This window comes from Astyanax mexicanus, unplaced genomic scaffold, assembly GCF_023375975.1.
Source record: "Astyanax mexicanus isolate ESR-SI-001 unplaced genomic scaffold, AstMex3_surface scaffold_62, whole genome shotgun sequence".
In the NCBI taxonomy this organism is placed as follows: domain Eukaryota; kingdom Metazoa; phylum Chordata; class Actinopteri; order Characiformes; family Acestrorhamphidae; genus Astyanax; species Astyanax mexicanus.
In genome coordinates, this window is record NW_026040072.1 from 85,001 (window position 1) to 101,962 (window position 16,962).

General features: G+C 50.5%; 1 protein-coding gene across 1 annotated transcript in view; it reads left to right on the forward strand.

The window, feature by feature from the left end:
- Window positions 1–15,078, forward strand: part of sparcl2 (SPARC-like 2) — a gene marked incomplete at its 5' end in the record, with an annotated part of 22,462 nt that extends 7,384 nt beyond the window's left edge. Inside the window, 2 exons of the mRNA XM_049474161.1 lie at window positions 14,442–14,536; window positions 14,656–15,078. Coding sequence (XP_049330118.1) covers window positions 14,442–14,536; window positions 14,656–14,714 — 154 coding nt within the window. The remainder of the gene's footprint in view (window positions 1–14,441; window positions 14,537–14,655) is intronic.
- Window positions 15,079–16,962: the final 1,884 nt, after the last annotated feature.

The following is a 16,962-nucleotide window of genomic DNA, read 5'->3' on the forward strand; positions in this document are numbered from 1 at the left end:
AGACTGATGGTAGATGGGAGATGAGATTGGCGGTAGACGGGAGATGAGACTGGCGGTAGACGGGAGATGAGACTGATGGTAGATGGGAGATGAGACTGACAGTAGACGGGAGATGAGACTGGTGGTAGATGGCAGATGAGACTGATGGTAGACGGGAGATGAGACTGATGGTAGACGGGAGATGAGATTGGCGGTAGACGGGAGATGAGACTGATGGTAGATGGGAGATGAGACTGGCGGTAGACGGGAGATGAGACTGACGGTAGAGGGGAGATGAGACTGACGGCGGGGCAGGAAATGGAACTGACAGTAGATGGCAGTTGAAACTGATGGTAGATGGGAGATGAGACTGATGGTAGACTGGAGATGAGACTGGCGGTAGACGGGAGATGAGACTGGCGGTAGACGGGAGATGAGACTGGCGGTAGATGGGAGATGAGACTCATGGTAGATGGGAGATGAGACTGGCAGTAGACGGGAGATGAGACTGATGGTAGATGGGAGATGAGACTGACGGTAGACAGGAGATGAGACTGATGGTAGACGGGAGATGAGACTGATGGTAGATGGGAGATGAAACTGATGGTAGATGGGAGATGAGACTGGCGGTAGACGGGAGATGAGACTGATGGTAGATGGGAGATGAGACTGGTGGTAGACGGGAGATGAGACTGACGGCGGGACGGGAGATGAGACTGATGGTAGATGGGAGATGAGACTGACGGTAGATGGGAGATGAGACTGACGGCGGGACGGGAGATGAGACTGATGGTAGACGGGAGATGAAACTGGCGGTAGACGGGAGATGAGACTGATGGTAGATGGGAGATGAGACTGGTGGTAGACGGGAGATGAGACTGGCGGTAGAAGGGAGATGAGACTGGCGGTAGACGGGAGATGAGACTGATGGTAGATGGGAGATGAGACTGACGGCGGGACAGGAGATGGAACTGACTTTAGATGGGAGATGAGACTGGCGGTAGATGGGAGATGAGACTGGCGGTAGACGGGAGATGAGACTGGCGGTAGAAGGGAGATGAGACTGGCGGTAGACGGGAGATGAGACTGATGGTAGATGGGAGATGAGACTGGCGGTAGACGGGAGATGAGACTGATGTTAGATGGGAGATGAGACTGGCGGTAGACAGTAGATGAGACTGGCGGTAGACGGGAGATGAGACTGACGGCGGGACGGGAGACGAGACTGATGGTAGATGGGAGATGAGACTGACAGTTGATGGGAGATGAGACTGACGGTTGATGGGAGATGAGACTGACGGCGGGACAGGAGATGGAACTGACAGTAGATGGGAGATGAGACTGACGGTAGACGGGAGATGAGACTGACGGTTGATGGGAGATGAGACTGACGGCGGGACAGGAGATGGAACTGACAGTAGATGGGAGATGAGACTGACGGTAGACGGGAGATGAGACTGGCGGTAGACGGGAGATGAGACTGACGGTAGACGGGAAATGAGACTGACAGTAGACGGGAGATGAGACTGACGGTAGACGGGAGATTAGACTGACGGTAGACGGGAGATGAGACTGACGGTAGATGGGAGATGAGACTGGCGGTAGACGGGAGATGAGACTGGCGGTAGACGGGAGATGAGACTGGCAGTAGACGGGAGATGAGACTGATGGTAGATGGGAGATGAGACTGGCGGTAGACGGGAGATGAGACTGGCGGTAGACGGGAGATGAGACTGATGGTAGACGGGAGATGAGACTGGCGGTAGACGGGAGATGAGACTGATGGCGGGACGGGAGATGAGACTGATGGTAGATGAGACTGACGGAAGATGGGAGATGAGACTGACGGCGGGACAGGAGATGGAACTGACAGTAGATGGGAGATGAGACTGACGGTAAACGGGAGATGAGACTGACGGTAGACGGGAGATGAGACTGGCGGTAGACTGGAGATGAGACTGGCAGTAGACGGGAGATGAGGCTTATGGTAGATGGGAGATGAGACTGGCGGTAGACAGGAGATGAGACTGATGGTAGACGGGAGATGAGACTGGCGGTAGACGGGAGATGAGACTGGCGGTAGACGGGAGATGAGACTGATGGTAGATGGGAGATGAGACTGGCGGTAGACGGGAGATGAGACTGGCGGTAGATGGGAGATGAGACTGGCGGTAGACGGGAGATGAGACTGGCGGTAGACGGGAGATGAGACTGGCGGTAGATGGGAGATGAGACTGGCGGTAGATGGGAGATGAGACTGGCGGTAGACGGGAGATGAGACTGGCGGTAGACGGGAGATGAGACTGATGGTAGACGGGAGATGAGACTGATGGTAGATGGGAGATGAGACTGATGGTAGATGGGAGATGAGACTGACGGTTGATGGGAGATGAGACTGACGGTTGATGGGAGATGAGACTGACGGCAGGACAGGAGATGGAACTGACAGTAGATGGGAGATGAGACTGACGGTAGACGGGAGATGAGACTGGCGGTAGACGGGAGATGAGACTGGCGGTAGACGGGAGATGAGACTGGCGGTAGACGGGAGATGAGACTGACCGTAGACGGGAGATGAGACTGACGGTAGACGGGAGATGAGACTGACGGTAGACGGGAGATGAGACTGGCGGTAGACGGGAGATGAGACTGGCGGTAGACGGGAGATGAGACTGGCGGTAGACGGGAGATGAGACTGGCGGTAGACGGGAGATGAGACTGATGGTAGATGGGAGATGAGACTGGCGGTAGACGGGAGATGAGACTGGCGGTAGACGGGAGATGAGACTGATGGTAGATGGGAGATGAGACTGGCGGTAGACGGGAGATGAGACTGATGGCGGGACGGGAGATGAGACTGATGGTAGATGAGACTGACGGAAGATGGGAGATGAGACTGACGGCGGGACAGGAGATGGAACTGACAGTAGATGGGAGATGAGACCGACGGTAAACGGGAGATGAGACTGATGGTAGACGGGAGATGAGACTGGCGGTAGACTGGAGATGAGACTGGCAGTAGACGGGAGATGAGACTGATGGTAGATGGGAGATGAGACTGGCGGTAGACAGGAGATGAGACTGATGGTAGATGGGAGATGAGACTGGCGGTAGACGGGAGATGAGACTGACGGCGGGACGGGAGACGAGACTGACGGTTGATGGGAGATGAGACTGACGGTTGATGGGAGATGAGACTGACGGCAGGACAGGAGATGGAACTGACAGTAGATGGGAGATGTGACTGACGGTAGATGGAAGATGAGACTGGCGGTAGACGGGAGATGAGACTGACGGTAGACAGGAGATGAGACTGGCGGAAGACGGGAGATGAGACTGGCGGTAGACGGGAGATGAGACTGACGGTAGACGGGAGATGAGACTGGCGGTAGACGGGAGATGAGACTGGCGGTAGACGGGAGATGAGACTGGCAGTAGACGGGAGATGAGACTGGCGGTAGACGGGAGATGAGACTGGCGGTAGACGGGAGATGAGACTGGCGGTAGACGGGAGATGAGACTGATGGTAGATGGGAGATGAGACTGGCGGTAGACGGGAGATGAGACTGATGGCGGGACGGGAGATGAGACTGATGGTAGATGAGACTGACGGAAGATGGGAGATGAGACTGACGGCGGGACAGGAGATGGAACTGACAGTAGATGGGAGATGAGACTGACGGTAAACGGGAGATGAGACTGATGGTAGACGGGAGATGAGACTGGCGGTAGACTGGAGATGAGACTGGCAGTAGACGGGAGATGAGACTGATGGTAGATGGGAGATGAGACTGGCGGTAGACAGGAGATGAGACTGATGGTAGATGGGAGATGAGACTGGCGGTAGACGGGAGATGAGACTGATGGCGGGACGGGAGACGAGACTGATGGTAGATGGGAGATGAGACTGACGGTTGATGGGAGATGAGACTGACGGTTGATGGGAGATGAGACTGACGGTTGATGGGAGATGAGACTGACGGCAGGACAGGAGATGGAACTGACAGTAGATGGGAGATGAGACTGACGGTAGATGGGAGATGAGACTGGCGGTAGACGGGAGATGAGACTGACGGTAGACGGGAGATGAGACTGATGGCGGGACGGGAGATGAGACTGATGGTAGATGAGACTGACGGAAGATGGGAGATGAGACTGACGGCGGGACAGGAGATGGAACTGACAGTAGATGGGAGATGAGACTGACGGCAAACGGGAGATGAGACTGGCGGTAGATGAGAGATGAGACTGGCGGTAGACGGGAGATGAGACTGGCAGTAGACGGGAGATGAGACTGATGGTAGATGGGAGATGAGACTGGCGGTAGACAGGAGATGAGACTGATGGTAGATGGGAGATGAGACTGGCGGTAGACGGGAGATGAGACTGGTGGTAGATGGCAGATGAGACTGATGGTAGGCGGGAGATGAGACTGATGGTAGACGGGAGATGAGATTGGCGGTAGACAGGAGATGAGACTGATGGTAGATGGGAGATGAGACTGGCGGTAGACGGGAGATGAGACTGATGGTAGAGGGGAGATGAGACTGACGGTGGGGCAGGAGATGTAACTGACAGTAGATGGCAGATGAGACTGATGGTAGATGGGAGATGAGACTGGCGGTAGACGGGAGATGAGACTCATGGTAGATGGGAGATGAGACTGGCGGTAGACGGGAGATGAGACTGATGGTAGATGGGAGATGAGACTGACGGTAGACAGGAGATGACACTGACGGTAGACGGGAGATGAGACTGATGGTAGATGGGAGATGAAACTGGCGGTAGACGGGAGATGAGATTGATGGTAGATGGGAGATGAGACTGACAGTAGAAGGCAGATGAGACTGATGGTAGACGGGAAATGAGACTGGCGGTAGACAGGAGATGAGACTGATGGTAGATGGGAGATGAGACTGGCGGTAGATGGGAGATGAGACTGGCGGTAGATGGGAGATGAGACTGGCGGTAGACGGGAGATGAGACTGATGGTAGACGGGAGATGAAATTGGCGGTAGACAGGAGATGAGATTGGCGGTAGACAGGAGATGAGACTGATGGTAGAGGGGAGATGAAATTGGCGGTAGACAGGAGATGAGATTGGCGGTAGACAGGAGATGAGACTGATGGTAGAGGGGAGATGAAATTGGCGGTAGACAGGAGATGAGATTGGCGGTAGACAGGAGATGAGACTGATGGTAGACGGGAGATGAGACTGATGGTAGACGGGAGATGAAATTGGCGGTAGACAGGAGATGAGATTGGCGGTAGACAGGAGATGAGACTGATGGTAGAGGGGAGATGAGACTGACGGTAGAAAGGAGATGAGACTGGCGGTAGACAGGAGATTACATTATTACATTACATTACATTACATTACATTTGGCAGACGCTTTTGTCCAAAGCGACTTACAATATTGAAGTGCAAATAATAGAAGAGGTTAAGTACAAAAATAATAGAAGTTAAAAATAAAGCATCTATAGATAGGGCCTTAAAGGGATAGTTCGGTATTTTTGACATGAGTCTGTATGGCATCATCATAACCAGTGTCGTGCATCCACACTGACTTACCCCCCACAGCGTCCTGTGAGCCGAGTTCTTGTCCAGTTTAGGTCAAAGCGAAAATAGTCCGGCATTTTTGCTGGGGTCAGGAAAATAACTCCTTTTTCTTCCCAAAGCAGTACGTGTTCAAAAGAGTGATTTATTTACATCACAAAAAACTAACCCTGCAAAAGTCACGCCTCGTAAATCACTTGGGTCCTACTTTCTCTCATTTCGTATCAGTGCGCGTCATTCTGACAGCGAGCTGTGCACGCGTCAACTTGTTCTGTGTTTTGGCAGTGCTTAGCAGCTGTGTTCAGACTAGCAACGCAAACGAGCTAACTTTAGGGAGAAGTCTATTGGCTTTTATAAGCTTTGTAAACACATATATATATATATATATATATATATATATAGCTAGGTGTGTGTGTGTGTGTGTTAAAATGGTGCGGACTTGTGACTATCCAGGCTGTAGCAACAAAGATGTGGCTGATTCTCCGCAGAGTTTTCATCGTTTTCCTGTGACTGATGTTGCTCTGAGGAAACTTTGGGTACTAGCGCTGGGCATCCATGTGGACACAAAAGTGGAAAAAATAAAAAAGCTAATTCCATTTGGCGAAGTTCAACATCTGTATACTCGGGTTCATAAAGATATCCCCGTGGCTCTGAGCGGTGATCAATGTTTTCCTCGTCACTCTGGTAGTCAGACATGTTCTCGAGGCGAGAAGTAAACAAAGCGACCCAAACACGTAGGCTAGCTGTCAGGTTGCAGCGCTGCGTGCATTGATATGGAACGAGAGAAAGTAGGACCCAAGTGATTTACGAGGCGTGACTTTTGCAGGGTTAGTTTTTTGTGATGTAAATAAATCACTCTTTTGAACACGTACTGCTTTGGGAAGAAAAAGGAGTTATTTTCCTGACCCCAGCAAACATGCTGGACTACTTTCGCTTTGACCTAAACTGGACAAGAACTCGGCTCACAGGACGCTGTGGGGGGTAAGTCAGTGTGGATGCACGACACTGGTTATGATGCCATACAGACTCATGTCAAAAATACCGAACTATCCCTTTAAGGAGGTCAGAGGGAAATAATGGGATAGAGGAGTAGAGAAGAGGAAGAAGGAGATGAGGTTAGAATTAGTTAGTTTGTTAGAGGTGTTAGGAGAGTAAGTGCTCTTTGAAGAGCTCTGTCTTCAGGAGTTTCTTAAAGATAGCGAGAGATTCTCCTGATCTGGTAGTAGAAGGTAGTTTGTTCCACCATTGGGGAACTCTGTATGAGAACAGTCTGGATTGCTTTGTGTGAGTGTTTGGCAAAGCGAGGCGACGTTCATTGGAGGAGCGCAGCGGCCGGGAGGTAGCGTAAGCCTTCAGGAGCGAGTGCAGGTAGGAAGGAGCCTGTACTGTCATCACCTTGTAGGCGATTGTAAGCACTTTGAATTTGATGCGAGCAGCAACCGGTAGCCAGTGGAGCTCAATGAGCAGCGGAGTGACATGTGCCCGTTTTGGTTGGTTGAAGACCAAACGTGCTGCTGCATTCTGAATCATCTGTAGTGGTTTTACTACACAGGCCGGGAGGCCAGTTAGTACGGCATTGCAGTAGTCGAGGCGTGAGATTACCACAGCTTGTACCAGGAGTTGGGTGGCCTGTTGCGTCAGAAACGGTCAAATTTTTCCGATGTTGTAAAGCGCAAAGCGGCAGGATCGAGCAACTGAGGCCACATGGTGCGTGAAGAGAAGCTGGTCATCAACCATGACACCCAGGTTCCTAGCAACCTTTGTCGGTGAGAGAGAGAGAGAGAGAGTCGATGGTTATGGCAAAGTTGTGTTGAATAGAAGGTTTTGCTGGTATGACCAGAAGTTCAGTCTTTGAGAGGTTTAGTTGGAGGTGATGTTCCTTCATCCATGCGGATATGTCTGAGAGACACTGTGATATTCGTGCAGAGATTGAGTGATCATCTGGTGAGAACGACAGGTATAGCTGAGTGTCGTCAGCAAAGCAGTGGTAGGAAAAACCATGTGAGCGGATAACCCGACCTAGAGAGGTGGTGTATATTGAGAAGAGAAGAGGTCCCAGTACCGAACCCTGGGGAACCCCAGTGGGTAATGAGTGGGCTGGGGACAGCCGTCCTTGCCATGACACCCTGAACGAGCGCCCAGTGAGGTACGATCTGAACCATGACAGCACATTGTCTGAGATCCCCATGTTCGAGAGACTCATGGTGAGACTGATGGTAGATGGGAGATGAGACTGACGGTAGATGGGAGATGAGACTGACGGTAGACGGGAGATGAGACTGATGGTAGATGGGAGATGAAACTGATGGTAGACGGGAGATGAGACTGGCGGTAGACGGGAGATGAGACTGATGGTAGATGGGAGATGATACTGGTGGTAGACGGGAGAAAAGACTGACAGCGGGACGGGAGATGAGACTGATGGTACATGGGAGATGAGACTGACGGTAGATGGGAGATGAGACTGACGGCGGGACAGGAGATGGAACTGACGGTAGATGGGAGATGAGACTGACGGTAGACGGGAGATGAGACTGGTGGTAGATGGCAGATGAGACTGACGGCGGGACAGGAGATGGAACTGACTGTAGATGGGAGATGAGACTGATGGTAGATGGGAGATGAGACTGGCGGTAGACGGGAGATGAGACTGATGGTAGATGGGAGATGAGACTGGCGGTAGACGGGAGATGAGATTGGCGGTAGACGGGCGATGAGACTGATGGTAGACGGGAGATGAGACTGGCGGTAGACGGGAGATGAGACTGGCGGTAGACAGGAGATGAGACTGATGGTAGATGGGAGATGATACTGGTGGTAGACGGGAGAAAAGACTGACGGCGGGACGGGAGATGAGACTGATGGTAGATGGGAGATGAGACTGACGGTAGATGGGAGATGAGACTGACGGCGGGACAGGAGATGGAACTGACAGTAGATGGGAGATGAGACTGACGGTAGACGGGAGATGAGACTGGCGGTAGACAGGAGATGAGACTGATGGTAGATGGGAGATGATACTGGTGGTAGACGGGAGAAAAGACTGACGGCGGGACGGGAGATGAGACTGATGGTAGATGGGAGATGAGACTGACGGTAGATGGGAGATGAGACTGACGGCGGGACAGGAGATGGAACTGACAGTAGATGGGAGATGAGACTGGCGGTAGACGAGAGATGAGACTGGCGGTAGACGGGAGATGAGACTGACGGTGGGGCAGGAGATGTAACTGACAGTAGATGGCAGATGAGACTGATGGTAGATGAGACTGACGGAAGATGGGAGATGAGACTGACGGCGGGACAGGAGATGGAACTGACAGTAGATGGGAGATGAGACTGACGGCAAACGGGAGATGAGACTGGCGGTAGATGAGAGATGAGACTGACGGTAGACGGGAGATGAGACTGGCGGTAGACTGGAGATGAGACTGGCAGTAGACGGGAGATGAGACTGATGGTAGATGGGAGATGAGACTGGCGGTAGACAGGAGATGAGACTGATGGTAGATGGGAGATGAGACTGGCGGTAGACGGGAGATGAGACTGGCGGTAGATGGCAGATGAGACTGATGGTAGGCGGGAGATGAGACTGATGGTAGACGGGAGATGAGATTGGCGGTAGACAGGAGATGAGACTGATGGTAGATGGGAGATGAGACTGGCGGTAGACGGGAGATGAGACTGATGGTAGAGGGGAGATGAGACTGACGGTGGGGCAGGAGATGTAACTGACAGTAGATGGCAGATGAGACTGATGGTAGATGGGAGATGAGACTGGCGGTAGACGGGAGATGAGACTCATGGTAGATGGGAGATGAGACTGGCGGTAGACGGGAGATGAGACTGATGGTAGATGGGAGATGAGACTGACGGTAGACAGGAGATGACACTGACGGTAGACGGGAATGAGACTGATGGTAGATGGGAGATGAAACTGGCGGTAGACGGGAGATGAGATTGATGGTAGATGGGAGATGAGACTGACAGTAGAAGGCAGATGAGACTGATGGTAGACGGGAAATGAGACTGGCGGTAGACAGGAGATGAGACTGATGGTAGATGGGAGATGAGACTGGCGGTAGATGGGAGATGAGACTGGCGGTAGACGGGAGATGAGACTGATGGTAGACGGGAGATGAAATTGGCGGTAGACAGGAGATGAGATTGGCGGTAGACAGGAGATGAGACTGATGGTAGAGGGGAGATGAGACTGACGGTAGAAAGGAGATGAGACTGGCGGTAGACAGGAGATTACATTATTACATTACATTACATTACATTACATTTGGCAGACGCTTTTGTCCAAAGCGACTTACAATATTGAAGTGCAAATAATAGAAGAGGTTAAGTACAAAAATAATAGAAGTTAAAAATAAAGCATCTATAGATAGGGCCTTAAAGGGATAGTTCGGTATTTTTGACATGAGTCTGTATGGCATCATCATAACCAGTGTCGTGCATCCACACTGACTTACCCCCCACAGCGTCCTGTGAGCCGAGTTCTTGTCCAGTTTAGGTCAAAGCGAAAATAGTCCGGCATTTTTGCTGGGGTCAGGAAAATAACTCCTTTTTCTTCCCAAAGCAGTACGTGTTCAAAAGAGTGATTTATTTACATCACAAAAAACTAACCCTGCAAAAGTCACGCCTCGTAAATCACTTGGGTCCTACTTTCTCTCATTTCGTATCAGTGCGCGTCATTCTGACAGCGAGCTGTGCACGCGTCAACTTGTTCTGTGTTTTGGCAGTGCTTAGCAGCTGTGTTCAGACTAGCAACGCAAACGAGCTAACTTTAGGGAGAAGTCTATTGGCTTTTATAAGCTTTGTAAACACATATATATATATATATATATATATATATATAGCTAGGTGTGTGTGTGTGTGTGTTAAAATGGTGCGGACTTGTGACTATCCAGGCTGTAGCAACAAAGATGTGGCTGATTCTCCGCAGAGTTTTCATCGTTTTCCTGTGACTGATGTTGCTCTGAGGAAACTTTGGGTACTAGCGCTGGGCATCCATGTGGACACAAAAGTGGAAAAAATAAAAAAGCTAATTCCATTTGGCGAAGTTCAACATCTGTATACTCGGGTTCATAAAGATATCCCCGTGGCTCTGAGCGGTGATCAATGTTTTCCTCGTCACTCTCGTAGTCAGATATGTTCTCGAGGCGAGAAGTAAACAAAGCGACCCAAACACGTAGGCTAGCTGTCAGGTTGCAGCGCTGCGTGCATTGATATGGAACGAGAGAAAGTAGGACCCAAGTGATTTACGAGGCGTGACTTTTGCAGGGTTAGTTTTTTGTGATGTAAATAAATCACTCTTTTGAACACGTACTGCTTTGGGAAGAAAAAGGAGTTATTTTCCTGACCCCAGCAAACATGCTGGACTACTTTCGCTTTGACCTAAACTGGACAAGAACTCGGCTCACAGGACGCTGTGGGGGGTAAGTCAGTGTGGATGCACGACACTGGTTATGATGCCATACAGACTCATGTCAAAAATACCAAACTATCCCTTTAAGGAGGTCAGAGGGAAATAATGGGATAGAGGAGTAGAGAAGAGGAAGAAGGAGATGAGGTTAGAATTAGTTAGTTTGTTAGAGGTGTTAGGAGAGTAAGTGCTCTTTGAAGAGCTCTGTCTTCAGGAGTTTCTTAAAGATAGCGAGAGATTCTCCTGATCTGGTAGTAGAAGGTAGTTTGTTCCACCATTGGGGAACTCTGTATGAGAACAGTCTGGATTGCTTTGTGTGAGTGTTTGGCAAAGCGAGGCGACGTTCATTGGAGGAGCGCAGCGGCCGGGAGGTAGCGTAAGCCTTCAGGAGCGAGTGCAGGTAGGAAGGAGCCTGTACTGTCATCACCTTGTAGGCGATTGTAAGCACTTTGAATTTGATGCGAGCAGCAACCGGTAGCCAGTGGAGCTCAATGAGCAGCGGAGTGACATGTGCCCGTTTTGGTTGGTTGAAGACCAAACGTGCTGCTGCATTCTGAATCATCTGTAGTGGTTTTACTACACAGGCCGGGAGGCCAGTTAGTACGGCATTGCAGTAGTCGAGGCGTGAGATTACCACAGCTTGTACCAGGAGTTGGGTGGCCTGTTGCGTCAGAAACGGTCAAATTTTTCCGATGTTGTAAAGCGCAAAGCGGCAGGATCGAGCAACTGAGGCCACATGGTGCGTGAAGAGAAGCTGGTCATCAACCATGACACCCAGGTTCCTAGCAACCTTTGTCGGTGAGAGAGAGAGAGAGAGAGTCGATGGTTATGGCAAAGTTGTGTTGAATAGAAGGTTTTGCTGGTATGACCAGAAGTTCAGTCTTTGAGAGGTTTAGTTGGAGGTGATGTTCCTTCATCCATGCGGATATGTCTGAGAGACACTGTGATATTCGTGCAGAGATTGAGTGATCATCTGGTGAGAACGACAGGTATAGCTGAGTGTCGTCAGCAAAGCAGTGGTAGGAAAAACCATGTGAGCGGATAACCCGACCTAGAGAGGTGGTGTATATTGAGAAGAGAAGAGGTCCCAGTACCGAACCCTGGGGAACCCCAGTGGGTAATGAGTGGGCTGGGGACAGCCGTCCTTGCCATGACACCCTGAACGAGCGCCCAGTGAGGTACGATCTGAACCATGACAGCACATTGTCTGAGATCCCCATGTTCGAGAGACTCATGGTGAGACTGATGGTAGATGGGAGATGAGACTGACGGTAGATGGGAGATGAGACTGACGGTAGACGGGAGATGAGACTGATGGTAGATGGGAGATGAAACTGATGGTAGACGGGAGATGAGACTGGCGGTAGACGGGAGATGAGACTGATGGTAGATGGGAGATGATACTGGTGGTAGACGGGAGAAAAGACTGACGGCGGGACGGGAGATGAGACTGATGGTACATGGGAGATGAGACTGACGGTAGATGGGAGATGAGACTGACGGCGGGACAGGAGATGGAACTGACGGTAGATGGGAGATGAGACTGACGGTAGACGGGAGATGAGACTGGTGGTAGATGGCAGATGAGACTGACGGCGGGACAGGAGATGGAACTGACTGTAGATGGGAGATGAGACTGATGGTAGATGGGAGATGAGACTGGCGGTAGACGGGAGATGAGACTGATGGTAGATGGGAGATGAGACTGGCGGTAGACGGGAGATGAGATTGGCGGTAGACGGGCGATGAGACTGATGGTAGACGGGAGATGAGACTGGCGGTAGACGGGAGATGAGACTGGCGGTAGACAGGAGATGAGACTGATGGTAGATGGGAGATGATACTGGTGGTAGACGGGAGAAAAGACTGACGGCGGGACGGGAGATGAGACTGATGGTAGATGGGAGATGAGACTGACGGTAGATGGGAGATGAGACTGACGGCGGGACAGGAGATGGAACTGACAGTAGATGGGAGATGAGACTGACGGTAGACGGGAGATGAGACTGGCGGTAGACAGGAGATGAGACTGATGGTAGATGGGAGATGATACTGGTGGTAGACGGGAGAAAAGACTGACGGCGGGACGGGAGATGAGACTGATGGTAGATGGGAGATGAGACTGACGGTAGATGGGAGATGAGACTGACGGCGGGACAGGAGATGGAACTGACAGTAGATGGGAGATGAGACTGGCGGTAGACGAGAGATGAGACTGGCGGTAGACGGGAGATGAGACTGGCGGTAGACAGGAGATGAGACTGATGGTAGATGGGAGATGAGACTGACGGTAGATGGGAGATGAGACTGACGGCGGGACAGGAGATGGAACTGACTGTAGATGGGAGATGAGACTGATGGTAGATGGGAGATGAGACTGGCGGTAGACGGGAGATGAGACTGGCGGTAGAAGGCAGATGAGACTGATGGTAGATGGGAGATGAGACTGATGGTAGACGGGAGATGAGACTGGTGGTAGACGGGAGATGAGACTGGCGGTAGACGGGAGATGAGACTGGCGGTAGACGGGAGATGAGACTGGCGGTAGACGGGAGATGAGACTGATGGTAGACGGGAGATGAGACTGATGGTAGATGGGAGATGAGACTGGCGGTAGACGGGAGATCAGACTGACGGCGGGACGGGAGATGGAACTGACTGTAGATGGGAGATGAGACTGACGGTAGACGGGAGATGAGACTGACGGTAGACTGGAGATGAGACTGACGGTAGATGGGAGATGAGACTGACGGTAGACTGTAGATGAGACTGACGGTAAATGGGAGATGAGACTGATGGTAGACGGGAGATGAGACTGGCGGTAGACGGGAGATGAGACTGGCGGTAGACGGGAGATGAGACTGATGGTAGACGGGAGATGAGACTGGCGGTAGACGGGAGATGAGACTGGCGGTAGACGGGAGATGAGACTGATGGTAGATGGGAGAAGAGACTGATGGTAGATGGGAGATGATACTAGTGGTAGACGGGAGATGAGACTGACGGTAGACTGGAGATGAGACTGACGGTAGATGGGAGATGAGACTGACGGTAGACTGTAGATGAGACTGACGGTAGATGGGAGATGAGACTGATGGTAGACGGGAGATGAGACTGACGGTAGATGGGAGATGAGACTGACGGTAGATGGGAGATGAGACTGGCTGTAGATGGGAGATGAGACTGACGGCGGGACGGGAGATGAGACTGATGGTAGATGGGAGATGAGACTGACGGCGGGACGGGAGATGAGACTGATGGTAGATGGGAGATGAGACTGACGGTAGATGGGAGATGAGACTGACGGCGGGACAGGAGATGGAACTGACAGTAGATGGGAGATGAGACTGACGGTAGACGGGAGATGAGACTGGCGGTAGACGGGAGATGAGACTGGCGGTAGACGGGAGATGAGACTGGCGGTAGATAGACTGATGATAGTGAGTCTAAAGACAGTCTGTTGTCTGTTTGCAGGTCATGTGACAGAAACAAGAGTAAGAAGGTGAGTCTGAGGGAGTGGACATCCTGTCTGGTGAATCGTTCAGAGAGATGGTTCCAGAACTTCATGTGTAAGTGATGTTCAATCGGTCCTGATGCTGCCTCTATATTTTCACATTCCTAATCTCTCTCTCTCTCTCTCTTTCTCTCTCTCTCTCTGTCTCACTCTCTCTGTCTCTCTTTCCTGCAGCGGTGAAAATGGGATCTCCTAAACTCTGTCCGTCTCCAGCTCTCCCTGCAGATCTGTAATAATGAGATGTTCCGCTTGGGCTCCAAAGCACAGTAAACTCTGTTAATATTAATGTAAAGATTAGGTTCTGGAAGCCTTTAGAACCCGTCCTGATCTGAACCTGCAGAACCTGAAGTCAGTCTGACTGCAGGAGGTTCTCTGATCTGCTGGTTCTGGGAGGAAGTTCTGAAGCTCGTCACAAAAGGTTTTAATGCTGTAACTGTCTAATAAACCATACAGCACACTCTCACTACTGTCTGAGTGAATTAGTCTGAGTGTTAGCGTGAGTGTAAGTGTGTTAGTGTGAGTGTGTTAGTGTTCGTGTGTTAGTGTTAGTGTATGTGTGTTAGCGTGAGTGTGTTAGCGTTCGTGTGTTAGTGTTAGTGTATGTGTGTTAGCATGAGTGTGTTAGCGTGAGTGTGTTAGCGTTCGTGTGTTAGTGTTAGTGTATGTGTGTTAGTGTTCGTGTGTTAGTGTTAGTGTATGTGTGTTAGCGTGAGTGTGTTAGTGTGAGTGTGTTAGCATGAGTGTGTTAGCGTGAATGTGTTAGCGTTCGTGTGTTAGTGTTAGTGTATGTGTGTTAGTGTTCGTGTGTTAGTGTATGTGTGTTAGCGTGAGTGTGTTAGTGTGAGTGTGTTAGTGTGAGTGTGTTAGCGTGAGTGTGTTAGTGTGAGTGTGTTAGTGTGAGTGTGTTAGCGTGTGGTTGTTAGTGAGTGTGTGTTAGTGTGAGTGTGTTAGTGTGAGTGTGTTAGCGTGTGGTTGTTAGTGAGTGTGTGTTAGTGTGAGTGTGTTAGTGTGTTAGTGTGAGTGTGTTAGTGTGTGGTTGTTAGTGTGTTAGTGTGAGTGTGTTAGTGTGTTAGTGTGAGTGTGTTAGCGTGAGTGTGTTAGCGTGAGTGTGTCAGTGTGAGTGTGTTAGCGTGAGTGTGTCAGTGTGAGTGTGTTAGCGTGAGTGTGTTAGTGTGAGTGTGTTAGTGTGAGTGTGTTAGTGTTAGTGTGTTAGCGTGAGTGTGTTAGTGTGAGTGTGTTAGTGTGTTAGTGTGAGTGTGTTAGTGTGAGTGTGTTAGTGTGAGTGTGTTAGCGTGCGTGTGTTAGTGTTAGTGTGTTAGGATGCGTGTGTTAGTGTGAGTGTGTTAGCGTGCGTGTGTTAGCGCGCGTGTGTTAGCGTTAGTGTGAGTGTGTTAGCGTGCGTGTGTTAGTGTGAGTGTGTTAGTGTGAGTGTGTTAGCGTGTGGTTGTTAGTGTGAGTGTGTTAGCGTGAGTGTGTTAGTGTGTGGTTGTTAGTGTGAGTGTGTTAGCGTGAGTGTGTTAGTGTGAGTGTGTTAGTGTGAGTGTGTTAGCGTGTGGTTGTTAGTGTGAGTGTGTTAGTGTGAGTGTGTTAGCGTGTGGTTGTTAGTGTGAGTGTGTTAGCGTGAGTGTGTTAGCGTGTGGTTGTTAGTGTGAGTGTGTTAGCGTGCGTGTGTTAGTGTTAGTGTGAGTGTGTTAGCGTGTGGTTGTTTGTGTGAGTGTGTTAGCGTGTGTGTGTTAGCGTGAGTGTGTTAGCGTGTGGTTGTTTGTGTGAGTGTGTTAGCGTGTGTGTGTTAGCGTGAGTGTGTTAGCGTGTGGTTGTTTGTGTGAGTGTGTTAGCGTGTGTGTGTTAGTGTTAGTGTGAGTTTGTTAGCATGCGTGTGTTAGTGTGTTAGTGTGAGTGTGTTAGTGTGAGTGTGTTAGTGTGTTAGTGTGAGTGTGTTAGTGTGAGTGTGTTAGTGTGTTAGTGTGAGTGTGTTAGCATGCGTGTGTTAGTGTGTTAGTGTGAGTTTGTTAGCATGCGTGTGTTAGTGTGTTAGTGTGAGTGTGTTAGTGTGAGTGTGTTAGTGTGAGTGTGTTAGTGTGAGTGTGTTAGCGTGCGTGTGTTAGTGTTAGTGTGTTAGGATGCATGTGTTAGTGTGAGTGTGTTAGCGTGCGTGTGTTAGCGCGCGTGTGTTAGCGTTAGTGTGTTAGCGTGCGTGTGTTAGTGTGAGTGTGTTAGTGTGAGTGTGTTAGTGTGAGTGTGTTAGCGTGCGTGTGTTAGTGTGCGTGTGTTAGTGTTAGTGTGTTAGCGTGTGGTTGTTAGTGTGAGTGTGTTAGCGTGGGGTTGTTAGTGTGAGTGTGTTAGCGTGCGTGTGTTAGTGTTAGTGTGAGTGTGTTAGTGTGCGTGTGTTAGCGTGAGTGTGTTAGCGTGAGTGTGTTAGTGTGAGTGTGTTAGCGTGTGGTTGTTTGTGTGAGTGTGTTAGCGTGTGTGTGTTAGTGTGCG